The 23,114-nt window shown below is 43.3% G+C and overlaps 2 protein-coding genes across 2 annotated transcripts in view; one reads left to right on the top strand and one right to left on the bottom strand.

Annotated features, from left to right (window-relative positions):
- Positions 1 to 819: 819 nt before the first annotated feature.
- selenof (selenoprotein F) lies at positions 820 to 9,494 on the bottom strand. Its single transcript, XM_079529712.1, has 5 exons — positions 9,267 to 9,494; positions 8,016 to 8,183; positions 2,318 to 2,381; positions 1,819 to 1,868; positions 820 to 1,625 (listed from the first exon to the last, which is right to left on the bottom strand). Exons 1-5 carry the CDS (start codon positions 9,312 to 9,314, stop codon positions 1,494 to 1,496), a joined length of 462 nt encoding a protein of 153 aa, XP_079385838.1. The 5' UTR covers positions 9,315 to 9,494; the 3' UTR covers positions 820 to 1,493.
- A 307-nt stretch (positions 9,495 to 9,801) lies between these two features.
- Positions 9,802 to 23,114, top strand: part of hs2st1a (heparan sulfate 2-O-sulfotransferase 1a) — a 48,551-nt gene continuing 35,238 nt past the window's right edge. The window contains exon 1 of the mRNA XM_079488623.1: positions 9,802 to 10,286. Coding sequence (XP_079344749.1) covers positions 10,163 to 10,286 — 124 coding nt within the window. The 5' untranslated portion in view covers positions 9,802 to 10,162. The remainder of the gene's footprint in view (positions 10,287 to 23,114) is intronic.

Here is a 23,114-nt window from a genome sequence, read left to right as displayed (position 1 = left end):
AATAATCTACAAGATCACAACACATTGCACCATGTTGAGCTTGTACACCTGCCATTTCCATCATACGAAAAACCAGCTTAATCTTCCCTGCTGACTCAATGAAGGCTTATTCCACAAATAAGGCTAAAACAGTGATTCTCAAACGCTTTCATTTCAAGGACCCCCATAGCTCTGAGTTACAGACCTGTAAAGGTCCATCTTGAACCCCCTCAAGGAACCCAGAGGGTCCCTGTACCCCACTTTGAGAACCACTGGTGTTACAGGTAACTAGATGTAAATGTGGCTAGGTGTAATTTTGTTTACTTCATGCATGTTATTTTTGTTAAATCATTCTATTTTTTACTGTTCCACAATAAACAGATATCACATGTCAAATGAGTAGGAAAATGATCATTGATGACCTGATCAGCAGGTGGCTCAGGGGTAGAGGCCGGATGGCAACCGCAAGGTTGCCAGTTCGAACCCAGGCTCCCCCAGAGTTAGTGTCGAAGTGTCCTTGAGCAAGACACTGAGCACCTAATTGCTCCTGATGTGCTGGTTGGTGCCTTGTATGGTTTCCACCACCATCGGTGTATGAATGTGTGTGAATGTAATGCACAAGCTATGTAAAGCGACTTGGATAAAGGCACTATATAAATGCACCATTTACCTGTCAAACTGAAATAAGTGCACTTAAGTGCAAAAGAGCCAACTTGCAATACCCTTTAAGTCCAGCAGATGTCAGGGATGATACATTTGAGTTCCATATTAACAGCACCTACAGTGCGTATATTATACACTCCATGTTTCTCCATGGAATAAAGGGCACATAATGAGAACAGCCATGAAATACTTTTATTGATGCATATTTTATCCTAGCAAAAAAAGAAAATAGAAAGTACAACCAGTTTCTGTCCAAACCAAACATCCATAAAGACACAAAGGTACATCAGAAAACTCACACCAAGATTGGTTTACTGAGAGTTCTTCACTAAAGTGTGCCTCAGCAAGACACCTGGATTTGAAGAGCAACTAGAATCCACTCACATTACAAAGCCCATTACCGACATTGATCGAGCATTATAAAAAATATATCGTTAGATAAAGAAGTCAGACAAAGGGGGGAAATAATCTTACGGACATAATACGAATCTAATAATCAGTCTTGACAGTTTCACTCGAATGAAACCCCAACTACAAAATGATTGATCAACTATTCAGGTATTAACTGTGAGGTCCCTCAGTTAATGTCATTGCACAGCTATTATTTGGTACAATTTAAAACAAGGCTCATGTTTCCCAGTACAAAACCAGTCGTATAACGCAGTCATTCAACAACCAATGATGGAGTTTGGGCCATGTACAAATCATTCAACAACCAATGATGGAGTTTGGGCCATGTACAAATCAGTAAACTGAAGAATAAAAAAAAGTGAAAGGGGCAGTTCCCCCAAAAATAAACTTGTGTTTTGGGTGAACGAACAAAAAACAAAAAAAGAAGAAGAATTGGACATTTATATCCGATCCAGCTTCTCGCTCAAGAATTCCTCCACACTGTCTGTGTTCCATTTGAGGATGCTGAGTTCCTCAGCGATGTTCCCGTTATCGTCCAGAAGCTTTAGTATAGGGTCTGCTCCTCTTACATACTGGAGACAAAGACAATAGAGAGGAGGAACAGAAGAGAGTTGTGTAGATAGAGGGAACAAGACATAGAAATAGATCATGAGACCATTCCTTCGATATTAAAAACATGATGCTAGAATGTATCAAATGTCTAATTACGCAGACAATTATGAGACATCGTGCAATTACACTACCAATTCAGTGTGCCATTGTTACCTTAATTTGAAGACCCTTGAACATCTTGGGCTTGTCACTCCTGACAAAAGCTGCAGAGATAAAGAATTACAGAGACATTTGCAGATGAATTATGTCAGTCAAGGATTCCTAAGCCTGTAATTAGTGACCATTGCTGATGCTCCTGGTATGCAGTGTTAACAGGAGAGAAGAGACAGTATTGAACACACAAGACAGTTACAGGTGAAGAAAATCACCCACGAGTCACGACCATATGGTCAGACACGCCTACAGACCCCCAACCCATTTGAGAACTCACATTACAACAGAAATGGGTGGTCTACTACAGTGCTTCTAAAACATTTTGATGTCAAGGACGTCCAAATTCATGTTATTTGGCGACGGACCCTGATTTTGTACCCAGCACTAAAGAAAGATTTGTCTAAAGATTTAAAACATTCTTGAATAAAAACATGAATAAATAAAACAACCTTATTGTTCTACTTTGTTTTAAAACATGAAATGCAGGACACCAAATTACCTTGGACTTGAGGGAACCTCCCCAATTTTCATCCACAAACCTCTAGAATGGCCCCAGGGTAGAGCTGCATAGGACAAAAAAAGGTCAAGACAAGAAAGACATCAAGTCTGTTACCATGGCATGCTTGCTTGTTATGTATTATGATGTACTAACAAAGGAGTTCCTAAATTTTTTCATACCAAAGCCCCCCTATTGCGAAATGGCTTTAAAACATAAAAGGAACAGCAAAATAGCCGATTTACCGCCACATTTACCGCCACCCAGACCTACGTACTTGGCTCCAGAAACCTATCGGCAATGTTCCCTGCGGCAGTGTTGTTTTTGGCAGCAAAATCTAATGTGAGTCATAGTCTCTTGAATAGTTTATTTAGTTTGTCACATTTTAGTCACCTGGAAAGGCTGGAATGTTTGTGTTGGTCTAGTTTTAGTCGACTAAATCTAGTTGATTTTAGTCGAACAAAATGTATTTTGGCGGGCCTTGATGCCGCCGTAATGACTGTTTTTACATTTGCTGAAAATAGCAGATCTGCAAGCTCGTAGATCTGCTATTTTCAGCATGCAACCAAGTGCAAAATGACTTATACTCGATCTCTTGTCCACTAGTCGCTTCCTTTCTTTTCAAAATCTTTTTATTTCCTTTTTATAACAGTATGGGTGGTCACAGGTTCATAGAAAAAATAAAAATAAAATATCAGATTTTAGTATCAGTGACTGAGGTAAACAAACGTACTGTATAAATCACAGAGATCGTGGGCAGACATAATGAAAAGACTGTTAGTGCAAAACATGCCCCTTCAAGATAAAAGAAAAACATTTTCTCCCCTTCTAGTCCCAATTTAGTATAGCCAATTCCCAATTCCCCAGCCTCTCTACAAGTACTCCATCTCTGCTAACCCCCACAATCAGTCATTGGGAGGGTGAAGAAAGCCTCGGGTCTCCTCCGATACCCGGGCCATCAAGCCCACTAGTCGCTTCCTAACATTTTAGTCTAGTTTTTATTTGACGAAATCGTCAGTATATTTAGTCTTAGTTTTAGTCATCATAGCTTAGTTCATGTAGTTTCCATTTAGTTTGTCAGTGGAAAAAGGTAGTCGACGAACATTTTGTTTTAGTCGACGAAAACAACACTGCCCTGCGGTCACTATACCCATTGTGCCAATAGTCCCCAAAACAAATACATTTATTGATGTGTTCACCAATCATGTATATAAAAATCAACCACTTTGCAAATTGCAACACATCTCATTGTTTATCACCTCGAATGTCCCTGTGGGTGTTTCTTATGTGGGGGAGAACCAAACGTAGATTTAAGACAGACTGGGAGAACACAAAACGGCTATTCAACTACCCGATGGCTGTCCACCATCATGAGAAAGGGCACCGGCGGGAGCCCCTCCGCTCTGAAAGAGACAGCCATTGAAGCTATCCTCAGCGACATCAGAGGTGGCGATAGACATAAGAAACTTCTCCAAAGAGAAACATTTCAAAGCCACAATGTTTCCAGGCCTAAATGATGAGGTCGATTATCTGCCTTTTCTCGGATAGTTCTGCATTTTCTTTGTGATTTGGGTTACCGTTTAAATGTGTCAATATAAATATTTACTTCATTCTTTTCCTTTGTTTTCCCAATATTTGATTTTTACTGTTCACTTGGTGCTTGTCACTTCGGGTGTTTTGTTATTTTTTTATATATATTTTTGTTGATTTATTTGAACATCCTATGTGTAATCAAAATGAAATAATTGATGTGCCAATGAAATAATAATGATGTAATGACATGGATCACACCCACCACCTGGCTGTATTTAAGGGTGACTAATTAGCCAAGATGTTAGATAAGACCCTGACGAAGACCTTTTGGTCGAAACACGTAGGTCCTGTTTTTTAATTGTCTTGCTCATAAATAAATGATATAAATCTTTTTTCACCAAAGACGGAGTGCCTTGGATTCCTTTTTTCTTTGCAAGTCTGCAATTTACACCTTTGGGAGTTAAGTTACAATACCTTTTTTGTCAGCTGATTTACAAGCTCACATGAATGTCCCATTGCAAGCTTGTTAATCAGCCATTTTCGAAAAAAGAAAATTGACAATAATGACGAGCCCAAATAAAGTCAAAGTGGAACGCACAGAGTTATGGGGACCGGATGCTCAAATGATACATAAAAAACCTCCGGTCCTCCAGACATTTCAACAATAGTCTACTAGGGAAAGTAATTGGTCATGAAATTCGCTTGGCTGGCCTATTGTGTCAAATACTGTACGGAGTGTACGCTATCCCATGACCAAGGATATTCGAAACAAGCCGAGCCATCCCCGACTCCCTTTGGAAGTATAGAACCAATCATCTTCCTTCCTCCCACCTCTGCTATCAATTTATTTTCTCTTCTGTACACACCGACGCCCCTACAGTGTTGGGGCCGTGGTCCGTCTTGGTGGTGGGAAGGCCAGTCTGGAGAGTAATTTGATTCTGGCAGCCTGACTCATAAACGTGTCTGGGCGGGTCCTAGGGGCCATTAAACTAGGAGTTTGTGCATATGGGGCAGAATGTGTGTGTGTGTGTGATGGATGACAGTTTATGCAGGCTCACTTGTAATCAAACCTCCACTACCAATATACAATAAGTTAGAGGAAATTGGAGTGCCAGGGCAGTATTTCACGTCCATACTCAACTCTCCGTTACTGGGGGTGAAGTCTGGAGTGTGGCAAAAGGGGACCGCTTGGCTGGCTCACACGGCAAATTAAATTACACATGCAAAGCTAACCTTGCTTTCTTCCCGTCCCGGCCAACAAATGACATTTTCTCCAGTTTCATTTCACCACATATGACAGACCAGTCACAGCTTTTGCCGATTATGGGCACAGTGGAGACTGGAGAGATGGTACTGCTTGGACTTGCTAGTAAGCAGCATCATGGTAAGCAAAGAAATCTCTCTGACAACTCCAGCTTTTCATGCACACACAAATCATCAATTTACACTGTTCAGAGTTAAAATTCAAATGTGTGGCGTCTATTGCTAAGATTAGAAGTCTCTCTCTGACTCTGACACACACACACACACACACAAACACTTTGAAATGTTTTCACAGCTGTTTCTCATCAATAATGAATGCATCTCAATAAAGAATCAACTTCTACGTCTTGAGGGCCGAAAAGAAAAAGGTGAATCACTGTGAGGTGAAAAGTTTTTGTGGCCTTTTCGGCTGGCGTAGTGATCCAGTCACCTGGATCACTATAGCCTGACAGCACTCAATATAGCCTGACAGCACGTTGTGGGTTCAAGTCCCGATCCCGACTGCCTTTGCTGCATGTCACTCTCCTCTCTCTCGCCATTTCCTGTCAAACTACTACTATCCCATCAATAAAAGGCATAAAATAAATCTTTAAAAAAAGGATTCACTCAAGTGTATCAACTCAAGTGCACTTCATAACCCTGTGAATCTCCCTTCACACCACTAAACAGGTTACCCTGTCAAGTTCAACATTTCCCGAATGCTTGAGGAATACATTTACTTCAGTATGTTATGGCTTAAAAGCCCTCGGAGGAAGTGAGTGTGTTATAGTCACAGGCTCACAGTGCACTCATTAATGTCCCCAGAGAGTCCGGTTAAGATTTATCCAGCCCTTCAGAGACGCAGCCCCCGCAAAGCTCACAGTGGTACAAGAAATGACTAACCTAAAAGCATCATTTATAAATCAGTATATACACTCAGATTCTGTTCTATAGCGACGCCATAGTGCGACGGAGTACATTAGGCTTAAGTCTAAGTAAATGTCCTCCGTGCTCACTCACTGAATCTCAACAATCGACTAGGCTACGCTTAAAGTCGTTTCTCAGAGGTTTAATGACACTGCAATGATGTAAATTGCATTGCCTGATAAAAAAAATAAAAACTCTTAAGACAGATAATTGCGGCTGTCGACTGAGGAGAATGTGCTTAATGCTGCTGCAGTATAGTACAGCCGGAGACAAGTCATTGTTATTCCCAATGGCATTTTCAGTGGAACGGTGGGAGTGCAGAGGTACTCTCTCCTTTAAATGAAAACCAAGGTCTGTCGAAGACAGAAAGAGTTATAATCAAGAAATGAAATGAGGTGTGCTCTATTTGGCGAGGTTCTGTTGCTAGGATACCACACACACTCTAGGGGCTTAGCTTAATCAAGAGAAAATTACTTTGTTTTTTTTTCCCCCACTTCGACCATAAGAGACATTTGCTTGTCACAGACAGCACAGCAGGGAACTGTGTTGAATTTGCTTTAATGACTGGTGCTTTAGCATACATTCCATACAATAACAGCACTGTTGAATTTGCTTTAATGACTGGTGCTTTAGCATACAATAACAGCACTGTTAGTGTAAAATGTGGATAACATCTCACAGCTGTCGATTTGGAGTGACAAAGTCTCATCGCTGACAGTAGGCATTGCTAGGCAGTCAATCACGTAGTGAAGGAGCGAGAGAGAAGTAAAAAGAAGAGCTAGGCATTCCAGTGTACAAAGGCAAAAGCCTGCTTAACTGTAGCTAAGAGACTGGCATGCTTTAGTTTGTTTTACCGTGTGCAGTACACTGCCCCCACTCAAACGCCATTCGTTGACCTAACCACCGTGACATCAAAAGGCACTTCCTTAACATTGGGAGTTCACCTGGTTATAACATTTTTCATCCAACTCTATTCTTGTTATCATTGATGATTATCGTGGTTTCTTTCTTCTGACTGCCTAATGCCAGGCTTGGAGCCTGTTCCACCGTGTTGAATGTCTCCATCTGGACATGTATTGCTGGCCAAAGTGACATAATTTAAGCTTGTTGTAATTATGTCAGATCTGAAGAGTGCCATGGTTATTTCTATTGAAAATAATTATGTTCTGGCTTAGAAGCTTCTTCCAAATCTCATATTTTGTGCCTTAATTTGTCCCACCAATTACGCCAGGACTAGCCTCATTAAGTTTAGAACACCGATTGTTATCCAAGCTAGAAAGATCAGGTCAAACAACCTTTACATGTGAGATTGCATATTTTATCTTTAAAAGAAAATCTCTGAGGCCATCATCTTTTGCAGGAGAGCATGCCTAATATGTAGTACCAAGATATGAGACAAACTGAATGTTTAATACCAACCAATCTTGAGAAAAGGTGTTATAATTTAGGAGAAATGAATGATGGACCTGGTTGAGTAGTGCTATAAATGAATGAATAAAAGCCAGTGCTGAGTCCGTCTTGGGGTGCATGTGTTTGGTCCGACGTACTAACAGTCTGACACTGCCGACACAGGCATTAGTCCGACACCCTACCCAAAACTAAACCTAACCTCACCTCACAGGAAGCCATGGGTTAGTTTTAACTGCCACACATGTCGGGAGCCATGGGTGAGTTTTAACGCGGCCACAGGTTAGTTGTAACCAACGACCGGCCATGCATGTTGGGAGCGACAGAGTTGTCTGACTAATGCCTGTCGGACTGTTAGTATGTCTAAAAACGAAGGTATGCACTATGCACCCCACCGTCTTGTACATACAGTGGAGGATATGGAATTCAGCATTTGTGGAAAAAGTTGCATATAAATATTTTTTAAACTAGTTTTTCAAGAGACCAGCATTGATTTTCTTCATCGGGAAAGATTGGTTTTGTTTCTTCACGCCTACTAACAACCAGTCTGTACCCTGGACAGCCATTATGTGAGCTTGGCCATTTGTCCTACCTTGCGTGCTTCCATCTGGACCTCCTGCTGGCAGCACTGCCGGCAGACAGGCTGGAGCTGGGCGAGGCTGAACTCCCCCAGCAGGTCACATGAGCTGCAGAGCAGGTTGCTGGAGAAGCCCAGCTCCCTGCACGCCTCCGAGGACAGATCAGCGCCATACGCCGACAGCTGGGGAGAGGAGGATGGAATAAGAAAAGTATGGAAGATGCGAATAATATATATCTGCACTGTCCCAATAGTGTTTATCAAGGGCAACGATGCCCGCTGTCGCTACAGTCTCTAGTTCGTGGTGGTAGAATCTAATGTTTTATAGTTATGATTCACCACCAGGATCCTGGATGGCTTGATTCTAGGCTTAAAAGGGATTGTGACATTTAAAATAAATTTTTTAATTTTTCTTAATTTCTTTTAGGTTTTCTGAGCTCAATTGCACCCAAAATAACTGAACTGAACATTTTACAGCTTTGAGGAGGATGTGTGTGATGTTAATGTGCAGAAATAAATTAACTACGTTTTACATTAAATCGCTTCAACATTCCATTGTGCAGTAAGAAATGGCAGCATCTTTTAAGAGAATTACTAACAGCCATGGAAATGTATTTTTCCTAGCTGGCTTTTTCATTGTAGTTTACCGCGGTGCATTGAATGGACACACACACACACACACACCCCTGAAGATTCTCAGCTGTCGTCTGTCTCCTGCCAGGAAATTAACGTAACCACCTGGCACCTGACAACATTTTGACATGATGCAAAGCGCCAATTTGACGTCTTGTTTTGGCACGCGGCACTGGCGCTGCACTGAGTTTAGTTATTAAAACTGCCATTGTATTTCTCACTTCTGTCGTCGGGAGAAGTGAGAAATACAAACTCAGGACTCGGGAGCTGTGATTTTATCATTTAGTTATTCATTCTGGTCTTACGACAATGATACGGCCAAGAAGCATATTTTGCCTGATTATTTTTTCTTTCTTTCTTATATCAGGCAAACACTTTCCAGATACGATTTTAACTGAACTTTTAATAAACTGTATATAAAACAACATGAGACCGAGTTAAGCCACGTCATTCCAGCTCACAGGGAAGCAGGATGCTGCTTGACTGTGAGGACCAGTTTTTGCACCCGTAACGGCAGCATACAGGCACAGCTGATTACATCTACTCCAATCACTGAATAATAACATGTTTGTGGAAAGAACAAGACCACCGCGTTTGTTAGTCGTCAACGTCGTCTATAAAGTATAAACTTACCGTTTGTATAAGCGACAGAAGCCACAGGAGATACACCTCTCCCGACATTTTGGAGAATGCTTTGTTGGGGGAGGAAGTATCAGGACCCGTTTATTAGCCTGGAGTGACGCTGTGGCGCGCCTGACACGCAAACATGGACCGCTTTGACTTTTAATAAAATCCATTATCTTCAAAGCACAACGTCCACATTGCACAGTAAGTATACGGCTTGCTTGTTTACATGTGTGAAGTCAAAGGGGGGTTTTGTGGAACGTTGCGTTGGTGTTTGTGTACCGGCTGCGTGAAGGGCAGCTTCGTTATCGGCTGTTAAATGTTGGACATGACTCAACAGCGCCACCCTCCGTCGGCTTTTCATCACAGTTGGTCAATTAGACGGTCCAATCCCGTTTGAACAGACAGCAGCGGCGGACCAATGAACTTGCTCGTCTGTTTGGTGGACTGGTGAGCCAACCAATGGCCTGGAGGCTACTAATAACTTCTTCGCCGTGTGGAGGAGGAGGATGAGGTAGGAGGAGAACACTGTCTGACTGCACGGGACAGCAGCGCGACAAGAGAGGGACACACGCGACGCCACAGCGATTTACAACAGCATGCAGACGAACCTTCACCCAGACTAAATTCACAGGATCTCTGATAGGTCGGAGGACATTCGCCTCTCGCGTCGAGTAACAATTAACTAGACCATGAGCGAGTTGCGTCAGCATTAATCGATTCGTGGTCGCAACAGTGGTGGAACATCTCCACAGTGTGATCACACACACAGACAGAGAGAGAGGAGAGGGCCATGCACACGCACCGCTTCGCTTTGTGATTTATCGACGCTGCGTTGTGCTTTCAACAGAAACCGCCTTCCCCGAAAAGAACATGGAATGACTTAATTCCCGCTGGATTGTTTGATGGGGCTGCTAAGAGTCATGATGCCACCCAAGTTTCAGCTTCTGGCACTGCTGGCGTTCGCAGTGGCCATGTTCTTCTTGGAGAACCAAATCCAGAAGCTGGAGGAGTCCCGGGGAAAGCTTGGTAAGAGAGAGGGGCTGCAGCTAGTGTCTTCAAAACAACACACACTGCATGCTATTACACATCAACAACACACACTGCATGCTATTACACATCCACAACAACACAGTCCACACACACACACACACACACACACACACACACACACAGCCACACACACACACCATGCTATTATTACACATCAACAACACACACACACTTCATGCTATTATTACACATCTACAACACACACACACACAGCATGCTATTTCACAACAACACACACACGCGCACACACACAGCATGCTATTACACACACACACACACACACACACACACACACACACACACACACACACACTGCATTCTATTACACATCGACACACACACACACACACACACACACACACACACACACACTGCATGCTATTACACATCAACACACACACTGCACGTTATTACACGTCAACAACACACACACACACACTGCATGTCATTACACATCAACACAACAACACACTATTACACACCGACAACACACTGCATGCATAAGCATCAGAATCAGGCTGATTGCACAGCACAGTTTTACAGGTGTAAACTAAAGAAGTGAGTGATTAAAAAATAAAATACAAATTGTGCAGCACACATGATGTTACACATAACATACTACAAGACTACACGTACAGCATGTTACACGCCCTCACTGAACGTTACACACAGCATGATGGTGCACAGACTGCACACACCATCAAGAGACTCCATGCCTCCTCTCCAGGGGTGGTAAGAAAACAAAGGCAGTGTGATGTATGTTTTTCTCTTGGTTGAGTGTGTGTGTGCGTGTGGACTCACTGGACTGGAGCATTGTGTGGTGGTGGAGTGGTCCATCCATGGTTGGTGTCAGTGTGACGGCTGCATGCATCCCTGTGCATTCAGGTCAGTAGGACGTTGTGTATATGGGAGAGCAGCTTTTCACTCATCCTTTCCCCCCCAAGAGGTCACATTTTGTCAAAACGGTAAAGACTGGCACGGAATGTTGTGCTGCAGGTGGTCATGAAATGACCACCTGTGGCGATTGAAACTAATCATAATCATGTCATAAAGTCAAGTCACCTTTATTTATATAGCACATTTAAAAACAACAGAAGTTGAAGGGAAAGTGGAGGGAGACCTTTGTTATTCCCATAGGGGAATTTTCAGCTTCACCGAGCAGATGGCTGCTCAGGGGCAGGCAGGAAGTTGGGGATAATATTATATTATATATAACATAACATATATTATATGTTGCTCAGTGACACTTTCGACACATAGCCGAGGCTAGGACATGAACCGGGGACCTTCTGTTCTCAGTACTTTGCTAACCATTCAGCTAACCATATCACCCAACAGATGGGGATAATAGGTTTTCTTGACTGTGTGACTTGAATGCCTATCCTTATTCCTTGTAGAGTTTTGTGACTTCACTATAGTATGGAATGCATTGGTATCTTCTTGGCAAACGCTTCTGCGGAAGTACGAGAAGGAAATCCCTGCATTACACACTTAAGCCATCAACATTGTGTTGGAGGATGCAGCTGCCACCCTGTGCCAAACAGCCCCAGCTGTAAAGAATTACATATGATTAGTGTAATGCAAATGGGAAAAGGGCCCGGTGCTTGATTCTGAGAAAGATGCATGGAAATCGGAGAGATGTATGTTATCCACTGGCCAGAGTGGGTATCTCTACAGTCAGGCCAGAGATGGGACTGTGAGTTATGTTCTTATAGTAAAAGTGGAATGTCTTTGCTGAAAACAGGTCTTTTCGATATATAACGTAATGTATGAGAATGCTACCCTGCAGCAGGTCATTTCTCGCCTGTATCCTGACTATTTCTTCCTATTGAAAAGTGCACTGTGCTGTGTTAAAGTCTCAGTGGCAGGCCAGCTATCAAGAAGTGCACACTCCCAATAAAGATCTGGGACATTGCAGGATTATCTATCCTCCTCTCTGCCTGTTTTTTTTTCTCCTGTTGTTGTTGTTGTTGTTGTAAGGAACAGCAGAGCACACATCCTCAGGGTATAAGGAGAAATCTTTGCACCACCAACCATCATGTCATGGGAGCAAACATTAACCCATTTCGACCGAGACCGATTCTACAAAATGTCTTCTAAATCCTGACAGTTTTCTGAAAAACCCATGTTTCTAGGTCAGTGGTTCTCAAACATTTTCATGTCAAGAACCCCCAGAAATGGGGCCGACTCCCATCTGAAAATATGTTGTTCCAGGGACCCCCTCCCAGAAGCAAAGATTTGAGTTAAAAACGTTCACTCCGAAAGTATTTGTTCAAAGATTTGCGCCACATTTTCACGAATTTTCAAAAATAGCAGACCTACAAGCTCGAGTGCCGCGCTATGAGCTTGTAGATCTGCTATTTTTCAATAGCTAAAGTATAACATAATGCTTTAAAACACCAAAAGGGGTTCCCGCCCAAAATGGGTTAAAGAGTGATGACCCAGGGCAGGGCAGTAGCTTGGGAAGGGGGTGTGAGTAATCTGGCTGTCAGACCCTTGGCTGGCACTCGCTACTTGACTGGGCGGGCAAGGCGTGAAGCTTCAGAGAATTTGACGCAATGGAAAAACTCTAAAGAGATCTGTCGAGAACTCTGAATGAGGAACTAGTTATATTTAAGTTGCGTACTTTGCGCTTATCACATCTTAGTTTATACAGACTTCTACTGCTACTTAATTTCTTCCAAAAAAAAGCAGTTATATCCATACTGTGTGCATGCTGTGAGACTGAGTATTGTTTCACGATGAGACTATCTGGTAGTTAAAAAGCGAGGGAGACTGCCTAATCAAATAATGTGCCACAGTTGAGTTCGTTCTATCAAGCGTCCTATGTGGGCTCCCAGATTGCTATATGACATTGGTTACTGCTGCTCTAAAAGGGTTAGGGCGGCTATAGGCTACATTACACTCACTGAGTGAAAATCTAAACTCTCCTGGGCTGCTGAACACATAGATACACACATACTAGTGTACATGCATGCGCACTCACGCTCACACACTGCTTGCTGAAACAGAACCTGAGGGCCCTGTGCCTGCCTTTCCCCTGACTGGCCACCACACCGAGAATCTGTTGACTTGGCAAAAATGCTCTGATGGATGGATGGCTGGCTGGACCAACAGCATATGTGTATACCGGAGCCTTGAATTATGTGCTGCATAGTCAAATAGTTCTGACGGAGGCTTTCAGAACCCTGATCTTGATGTGCAGCCACATAATGGGCAAATGACCAGGTGCCCCCACTTCCAAGTTTAGGCTAATTTACAGTCACTATTATGTTGCACTATTATGGTGTCATCTGGGGGAAAATAACGGATACAAAAATTAAAAAATAAATTCTCTTGAAAAATCAGTTATCTTCATTGAGTGTATTTTCGGTGAGCGACACCATTTTGGGATGAACTATAAATTAGGCTTTAATCTCTGGAACAAAAACAATGGTGTGACATTTAAGGATGAGGTCACAACGTTGTGTGGTGTGGGACTCTATTTTGATAATGATTGTTAAGCAACGCCAAAACTAGTTTCTGTTGTGGTTTATGATATTACAGCACCCATAGGAAAACGCATATCCCTCATTTGACTTCCCTGATGATGGGTTACTTATAAATGCTTCAGCGAGCTAAGTACATGTCATATATACATTTTACACCGGCTTGTGATTAACTGTATGCAGGCTGAAATGACACTCTCTTACAGTCTTTACACGCTCCTCACAGTGTGAGGATTCTATTGCCTGACACCTAGGTTGAATCACTCCCCCCTCTTAGATGTCTCTCCTGCAGGGCAGACAAGCTGTGATTTGCTTCCAAGCTAATCGTCGTGCCCAAGGTTTTGAGAGAGGAGAGCTCTCCTGCATTACAATCACGCAGCCCAGTGACTCAATTCTGTATCCTCCTGCCAGAGGCCTAATCTGTTGTTCTGGTGGTGACAATTCTCTCTCTCTCTCTTTGCTGCTCATCTGCAAATATTGCTGGACAGGACAACTGTTAGAGCAAGCAGACGAGGGATGGATGGGTTGACGGATGGATGAATTATAAGAGCAAGAGCTTCTTCAATATAGAAGTTCAAATGGAGGTCATAGCCCTTTTTCTCTGTCAAGTTTGGGGTCAAACGTCAAGGAATTTCAGGAAGTTGTACAATGCTGCTGGCTTACGTTGTTGTTGTTTCAAATGTTTATTATGAGGCACTGGATTGCAATCATATATGATACGCAACTTCCTTTCTCTTTTCTTTTTTTAAACAAAACAATACTGTACATCAGGGGCAGGCAATCTTAGGCATGGGTGCCCACATTGGCACAGGGAAGGGTGATCACTGGCACACTGGCAAACGTGTGAGAGAGGACATTTCTTCTAAAATAAAATAAGATTACTCACATCAGTGTGCACACTGCACATTACATCCTGCACATAGTTCTACATTCATTCATCAAACTCTGACTCTGACTTGGGAGGGAGTCTGGGAGATAAGTGGGTTATTCCTCTACAATTATCAGTACTATCAGGCTTAGTGTTGAGAAAATATAAAAAAAAATAAAAAAAAGGGTGTCGGGAATATGGGAATCAATATCTTTTGGAAATATTTGTATTTTGATGCGGTGTAATAAAATGTAATGTTGATATGTCAAACTGATTATCAAGAAAATAAAAGCATGGCACTTCATGTGAAACATTTTGCTGACCCCTGCTGTACATGTCCCTGTAGTACTTACTTAATTACATAATGCTGCCTAGTGCTTAAATTGGTAGTTTGAGGCTTCATTATGTCTGAGGTGTCCAGGTGGCTCAGCCATGATGAATATTTCCAAAGTTGGCATTTCTCAATTATTTAGCGAATTCAAATTGATATAGGGAGTATAGGCTAGTGTGTTTGGTGAGGCTTCAAGACATCTGTAAGAAGCCTGGGCCGTGGCTCAGCGGTCCAGGCACCTTGGCTGGTAATCCAGTCTGGCAGCGTGCCGCGAGTTCGACTCCTGATCCCGACGGCCTTTACTGCATGTCTTCCCCCCCCATCTCTCTCCCCATTTCCTGTCAGCCTACTGTCTATCCCTCCATAAAAATAAAAAAAAGGCGAAAGCCACAAAAAGACATCTGTAAGAAGTAAGAACTAATATGATAGTATAAGACAATTCTAAAGTATTTGAAAAATTAGGAATTCGATAGTAGTCAGTACAGTTACCATTGTAAGTATGTCGCTTGCACAGCACTGGATTTGTAAAGGGAAATTTTTCAATTGGCCGAAGACTCGGGTCAATGCTGTTGCTGTCCACTGGTATGACATCTCATTTCCAGGCCCCGGGGCGAAGTGTGGAGAGGATAATGGCTCAGTGTGTTTGCCCTGCTGGTGGTAAGGGTAATTTGAGAGGAAAGTTATGGTATATAGCTGCGTAAATAGAAACGCTGTTTATTAAAGTGTCACCTTTTGGCCCATGCAACTTGAGCGCCGCTCTGCCCTATATACATACACGCCACGGAAGGATGTCTCGCAGGCACATATCATTGAGTTGGCTTAGGCCACTCGAGAAGAGCTCTTTGCATGAGCTGCGTCAGATGGTTTGGCTCGCTGGTGGTCTGCCTGATCCATGGAATTCAGTTTGAATTCCATGGATCAGTGATATTTGGCTCCATCGATTCCCCTGTAAACCTTGCAGCCCCCATAAGGAGGGGGGAGAAACGGAAGGAACAAACGTCCTGTTGAATGCAGAGGAAAGGAACGATGCGTGCACTCATTGTGCATCTGTGTTTGGAGGAGAGCTGACACGAGAATGTCTTTTAACCCATTTTGGCCTGACCTCGAAATTTTAAAAAGAAACTTCTAAATCCTCCAGTTTTCTGAAATAAATATTTTCACGATTTTTCAAAAATAGCAGACCTACAAGCTCGTAGCGCGCCATGAGCTTGTAGATCTGCTATTTTTCAATAGCTAAAGCATAACATAATCCTAACACCAAAAGGGGTTCGCGCCCAAAATGGGTTAAGCATTCATTCATTGCCACAGCCCACTGCTCCTGGGGGTTGGATTTGAATTTGATTTCACTTGTCATGCTAGGCACTTGCAACCTCAAGCCCACCCTCACTCTCTCCTCTCCACTGCCAGGGGATCTGTTCAGGAATTTGCTCTTGAAAGGACGTTCGGTCGGGGCATTCCTCCTGGTCCTTGTGGGCCCGCCACCACATGGACTTTCATTGGATGACTCTAGCTGCTGGGCTACCCGGGGCCTGTTCAGATCACTGCTGCTGCATTACCGTATCCCTCATGCTGTGTCACTAGTACTAGCCGACCTTGTTCAGCATGCGTCTTTGAAATTACATTTTAATGCTGAATCTTAAATTTCTCAGGTTGGCCTATTTCTCAAGAGCGAAGCAGAACTATGACTATGACTGAAAGTTAACCCATTCTCGGGGCGGGAACCCCTTTTGGTGTTGCATTATGTCATGCTTTAGCTATTGAAAAATAGCAGATCTACAAGCTCATAGCGCACCACCGAGTTGCGCGCTACGAGCTTGTAGGTCTGCTATTTTTGGACAAATCGAAGAACGACTGACATAGAAACATAGCCTTTTCAGAAAACTGTCAGGATGAAGAAGACATTTTTAGAATGTGATCTCAGGTCAAAATGGGTTAATTAGATTCTTCACTGAATTTAAGAGTGTGTAACTAGTAAATAGGGTTCAATACTAGTAAAAGAAAAAGAGAAGAATCTTTTAGACGGCTCTGCAAGTTTCTTCTCAAGCTTTAAATTGGTTGACAGAACATCCTGATGACATAACCTTGTTACAGCTTTCACTTACATCTCTGAAAAGTGAAACCTCCACTGTTCCTTTTTTGCCATTATCCGGACAGAGCACTCGGATTCCCTTTGAACTCTCCCTGACAGTCCAAGGTCCATTTTTAGCCCGCCCGAGGGGGGCAAGCAAAGGAGGGCATGAGTCATCTGCTGTCAGTCTGTCGACTGGCATCTGCTACAGTAACTAGCCACTGTGGGCAGCACCTAGGGGCTGCAGGACCGAGTGGGCCCTGCGCTCGCTCACTCACTCACTCCCTCAGCACCGCTCCAAAACACGCCATTTGAGTGGCTAATGGAGGGAAGCCCAGCGTGGAAACAAAACGTAGGTGTCAGGCACGGATTTGTTGTGAGAGGCGGGAAGCACAGTACAGACAGTGCTAATAGTCGTATACTGGGGGTGCTGGCTGCATTGTGTGAGAGGCAGCCCCCTTGATTGGGTTGTGTATTTATGGCCCTGGCCCATAAAGTGTTCTCGTGAAGAAGTGTTGTGTGTTAGAAACTGTATAGCCAGCGTAGAGTACGTTGGCCGAGGCTAGATGACAGACTGGCTAATCGGGGTGTTATGGACTGTTTCATGTAATTGGAACCCGTGCTGAGAAAAGACTTCCTCTCTGCTCGACCCCCCTCCCTCCCTCCCTCCCTCCATCTCACTATCCTGTCTCTCTCACATAATTCTTCACGGACACAATTGACCGTGCTGCCGCTATTCTCTCTTTGTCCTCAGTAGATCTTCTATCACTCTAGGGAATTTGGACAAATGATATACCTTATTGTTGTTAAGCATGTGTGAAAGCAGGTGTCAATTTCTATGGGTCTTTTATTTTTTTTCCTGTCAGAGTAAGCGTAATTTGTACTTTGTCTAAAACCCAAGAACATTGCAGTTGTGCAACCATTACTGTTGCTTTATAATGACACATCAGCATGATCGATCACATTGAAAGTGATGTACCTCTGTCTGTCCTATAATAACGCATAATACCTTTGCAACCACTATATTAATGGCCAAAGTAGCCCAAAAGGATTTCACCTATAATGAAATGGCCAAAATTGGAACTCCAGGTTGAACGTGGTTAATAATATTCTAATGCCTCCGTGATTTATCACCCTCGTAGAATGGGTGCCTGTAACAGAATCTGCTCCCAGGCAGCTTCAGAGCTAAGGTGGGTATCACAAAGAGAGAGATTAACCCATTTTGGACTGGAAAAAAAGGCTTCTAAATCCTAAAAGAAAATCTGAAAAACCCATGTTTCTATGTCAGTGGTGCTCAAACTTTTTCATGTCAAGGACCCCCAGAATTATCTCTATTGGGCCACGGACCCCCATCTCAAAATATGTAGTTCCAGGGACCCCCCAGAAGCCAATATTTTAGTTAAAAATGTTCGCTCTGAAATATATATTCAAAGATTTGCGCCGCATTTTCACGATTTTTCAAAAATAGCAGACCTACAAGCTCGTAGCTCGTGAGCTTGTAGATCTGCTATTCTTCAATACATAATGCTTAGAACACCAAAAGGGGTTCCCGCCCAAAATGGGTTAAGACAGGGTGTATAGACATGGAATAGAATGGAAGATGAGAAGAAAAATTCGAAAAGATTTTTCTTTAATTTAATTTTCTTCCCTGACCCAGAAATATTTAAACCTGTGGCTTTTGAGCCCGCACAAAGAAAAAAACGACCCCAAGCATTTTTTTACAACCAATTTCATCAGAGCATTGAGGGATAAGAAAAGGATGGAAGACAAATCTAGCCTAGTCTGCCTACTCCTCGGCTCACATTTTATTCGTCCTATTACTGTCCTGGATTTGGCTTTGAGCTGCCTTTTTTTATCTGGTTTTGGCCATGACACATCTACACAGCAAAATCCGGAATGCTAATTTAAGTCGGAAAGTGCACAAGCTTTTTACTATGTGTGCAGTGCTGGGCGGTTGGGCTCGAGCCTGTCGTCGGCTGTGGGGAATCAGTTTGTTTAGTTACCATCGCATTCAATCCTGTCCCCTAACTGTAAAACCTGATTTTCACTTGGTTGCATCACTGAAAATAGCAGATCTGTGAACTTGTAGAATTGCAGTCAAACAACTATAACAAGTATAAATCATGAATAAGTAAGGCGCGATTCATACTCCTATTTTAGAGCCGAATAAAAGTCGGTTCGGCTCTGTAGGAGAGCCTACAATGTGACGTCATTTGAGGTTCGGTGGGGGGGCGGGTACCGTCCTGAAGTCGGCTCTTCGGTGCTACTGAAAATTTCTGACGAGCCGAAATCATTTCAGCACTACAGCGGTAAATTGTGCATTTATATAGCACCTTTATCCAAGGCGCTTTACATAGATTGTGCATTACATTCACCCATTCACACACACATTCATACACCGATTGCGGTGGAAGCCATGCAATGTACCAACCAGCACATCGGGAGCAATTTGGGGTTCAATGTCTTGCCCAAGGACACTTCGACATGTAGACATGAGGAGCCGGGATTCGAACCGCCGACCCATGGATCATTGGACGACCTGCTCTACCTCTTGAGCCACAGTCGAGTAAAAACAGAGAGAAGGGCGGTGGCGGTAATAATAAGCCAGACCGAATCAGCCGTTGGCAAAAAAAAAATTGCCTGCCGGTGGATTACGGTCTGGAGAGGCTCAATTGTACGCCCATTTCCTACACCAGAGAACTGGTGTGGCCAATCGGGACACGGTATGCAATATGGGCGGGCTTTGGTACATTGACGTTCAATGCTTGAGACCTTTGACTGACAGTAGCTCTAACCAATTGCTTCAAAGAGAAAATGTTTGAACCCGCCCCCCGGGAAACAAGATCCATACACAGCATCTCCAGACTCAAATACCACACGACAGTGTGATTTGAGTCTGGCTTATTAGCCAGGCTACGGTGGCGGTGGTTTGCTCTTCACCGCGGCTCGTGACGTCATGTTGTAGTTCGGTGGTCACCTCACCACCGAAAACCCAGACTATGAATATAACGAAATCAACACTGCTCTGAACTTGTGAGGGACAGTTGTTGCTTTAGTGTAGTCACTCACCTTACATGAGGACATGTTGATGTGCTGGAACTTGCACCCCCACTCCATCACTTGATTGCTCCAGGGGGTCGCTCGCTGCTTCAATTATTATAATGCTATCAATTATTACTGATGTGATTGATGTACTACTAGCTGTTTCTACATAGTCTCCCTCCGAGCACAACAGTCTGCACTGTATAGCCCTGATAGATGGATAGCCTGGAGGAATCATGCTAAATGTAATGAGATGAAAAGGACATCGATATACCCGAGCTGGAGAGATGGGCTGATATAACAGCTAAACAGTAGATATGTTGGTGTCCTCCACCTCCATTATCATGCTGAACGATGGTGGAACAGATAGATCTGTGTAGCACTCTCTTGTGGCCTTAACCTGCTCATCTGAGTCTCACTCATCATTAAACCTATGAATAGCTGTCCTCTCCTTTGCCTAATAGAGTGTGAGTTTTCCCTGGACTCCTATTTTATGAATTATTAATTGTCTGGCATGATGGTGAACAAGAGAGGGAGATGAAGAGAACTCATAGTTGTAGCCACTAGCCAGAAAGCAACTAGATCTGCTTTGTTTTGTAAACAGTTTATAAGCAATATTGTATTACTATTAGTGGCTATGGGTAAATGTGTCATTTTGAATCATTGAACCAGCTTTGTTTGCCTGCATGCCAGAATTCAGAGATTAAAATAGGGTGCATTTTGCATCCCAAAACGCAGTTTATGGTTAAGGGACACAATAAAACAACGACCTCTGCATCCACGGGATGCACTACTGTACTACTGTACTGTTTTTTTATTCTAGTTTATTTTGCTAGCTTTAGTTATAATAATCATTTCTTCTTCTGTTTTCTACATGAATATAACCACATTATAACCATATTAAATGAAATGGGAGTTAAATGCTGCAATTTGTAAAAATGGCAAAATATGACTCCTGACGTCGTTGAAGTGGGACTCATAAAATGTCCCTGGGACTCGTCTAAAAGACCTTCCCTGCATCCCGGGACTCATTACATTGAAAACCTATTTACATCACTGAGAATTCGTTTTTTCTTTTAGACATTTATTTTGCATGAGAGTAAAGGCCTATACACCAGTATGAGATGATATCCTATCACCACGGTGTAGCTTTCTAAAGGTTATAAAACTACAACATCGTGGACACCGACACATCTTTCAGTTCCTACTGTCAGATAAGTCCTTTCACTCTGGGGCTAGCCTCGGTACCTAGGCTTTTATTTTCGTTCACATCGGTTCAAAAAACCTGGGGCTATCACCTCGACCTTGTTCACTGATTGGTCTAGAAGTTGGGTGAGTGGTCCCCTTGGTTTTGCAGGCACGGGGGTTTCAAATCTGAACCAGAGGGAGGCGGCATCAATGCTAAGGACATCACCGCAAATATGATGGCCTCGACTCTTATCTTTTGTTAATGGTACGAGATACCAGGGTTAGTGGCTCTTTTGGAGCTGGAACTCTGGGGGGTGGGAGGGGAAAAATCCACATTTTTGTACGTTATTTTCTATTTGACCCTTATGTGATTTGAAAATGTTAATAAAGAAACTTTGAACAACAACAAAACTCGGGCCAGCTTCAGGAATGACTATAGCCTTATTTTTTCTGACTGGTATGCACTCCAGTATGCACCAGTTGGGGCACCCCTGGGTGCCAGAGAATATTTTGCGGTTAATCTTCCTCACAGTTTCTAGCAAAGGAGCACCAGAATACTCCTCGAGATAGAACCTATGGGAAATTCATGCTTTGACTAAAAGCTTTTACTAGTGGCCACTAGTGACGTACAGCTGCTGTTGTCGAGTTCTTTGCAGCATCGTTTAACACAGGAGCACAAGTGAATCTTCAAGAGTTAGCTGCACGTTTTTCCCCCTCCCTAACGTACCCTCCAAAGAGGAAATGCCTCAGAAAAAGTTGCATAATTCCCACTGCTTTAGTCGATGACAATCCAGTGCCAAGATGAGATCTTCTATCCAATCAATTCCCCCACCCCCTCTTCAGCAACTTGTCCGAGCCGCCTTAACGCTAAACAAGGCAGGGAATAATGGGTTCCGATTCCGCTATCAGTATAAATTGCTCCATAATTTCATCTGACAGGCCGTCTCTGATGAATGACAAACAAACAGAATCCCCCCCGCGCCCCCTTTTCCGTTTGTCCTCGACGATATTGGCCGCACCTGTCAGGCAGCAAGCGCTGTGAGGCTTCGATCTCCGATAGAAATATTAGGGGGAGGAAATGGCAGGTTGAACCGCGATGATTAGCGTCTCCCTCTATGCGGGGCTGTTATCATTAATGTAGACACACGGCATGCATTTAGACTGAGAATTATTGATGGGGCCACAACAACACGCGGCTGCATTTTATATTTGGTCTGCTCTGGAGTTTTAGAGATGGAACAGCTTGTGTTTCATCTGTTTCATGGATTTGTGGCAGGCGAGCTCTCTCTGTGTGGGCTTCACGAGTTGCTTGTCCTATAGTGTACTATCGCAAAGAGGTTAATTCTGAGGTGGTGTGGTGTGGTGGTGTTAACTTTGTCCTCTGCGATGACACTCAGTGGAGTAATTATGGTCATGAGACCCGTGCCCTCAACCACTTAACCTTTCAAAAGTGTCCGCCGTCCTGTTGTCTGTCGGTGACCACAAGGGCATGTTTTGTCTCTCTTCTCCCGTGCCGGAGGATCACATTGTCAGGATTCACTGACAAAGCGCGGCCTTGTTTTTGACATCCTTCTTCTTGGGGGGGCTTCAGTAACCTCGTCATGGGCGCTACTTTGTGCAGACTTGACCTCATACTAGGCCCAGCAGCTTTCGGACAGTTCTGCGGGTCTGCCCTCTGCCTTGTGCTCACAATGCTACGACGGCTATGGGTTACAATCTGATTCACAACGATAGCTGCATCGTCATTTGTCCCCCCCAATCGTCACAAAACGGCCATATTAACCCATTTTGACCTGAGATCAGATTCTAAAAATGTCTG

Source organism: Electrona antarctica (genome assembly GCF_951216825.1).
Source record: "Electrona antarctica genome assembly, chromosome: 19".
In the NCBI taxonomy this organism is placed as follows: Eukaryota; Metazoa; Chordata; class Actinopteri; order Myctophiformes; family Myctophidae; genus Electrona; species Electrona antarctica.
This window is presented reverse-complemented; position numbering and strand designations above follow the sequence as displayed.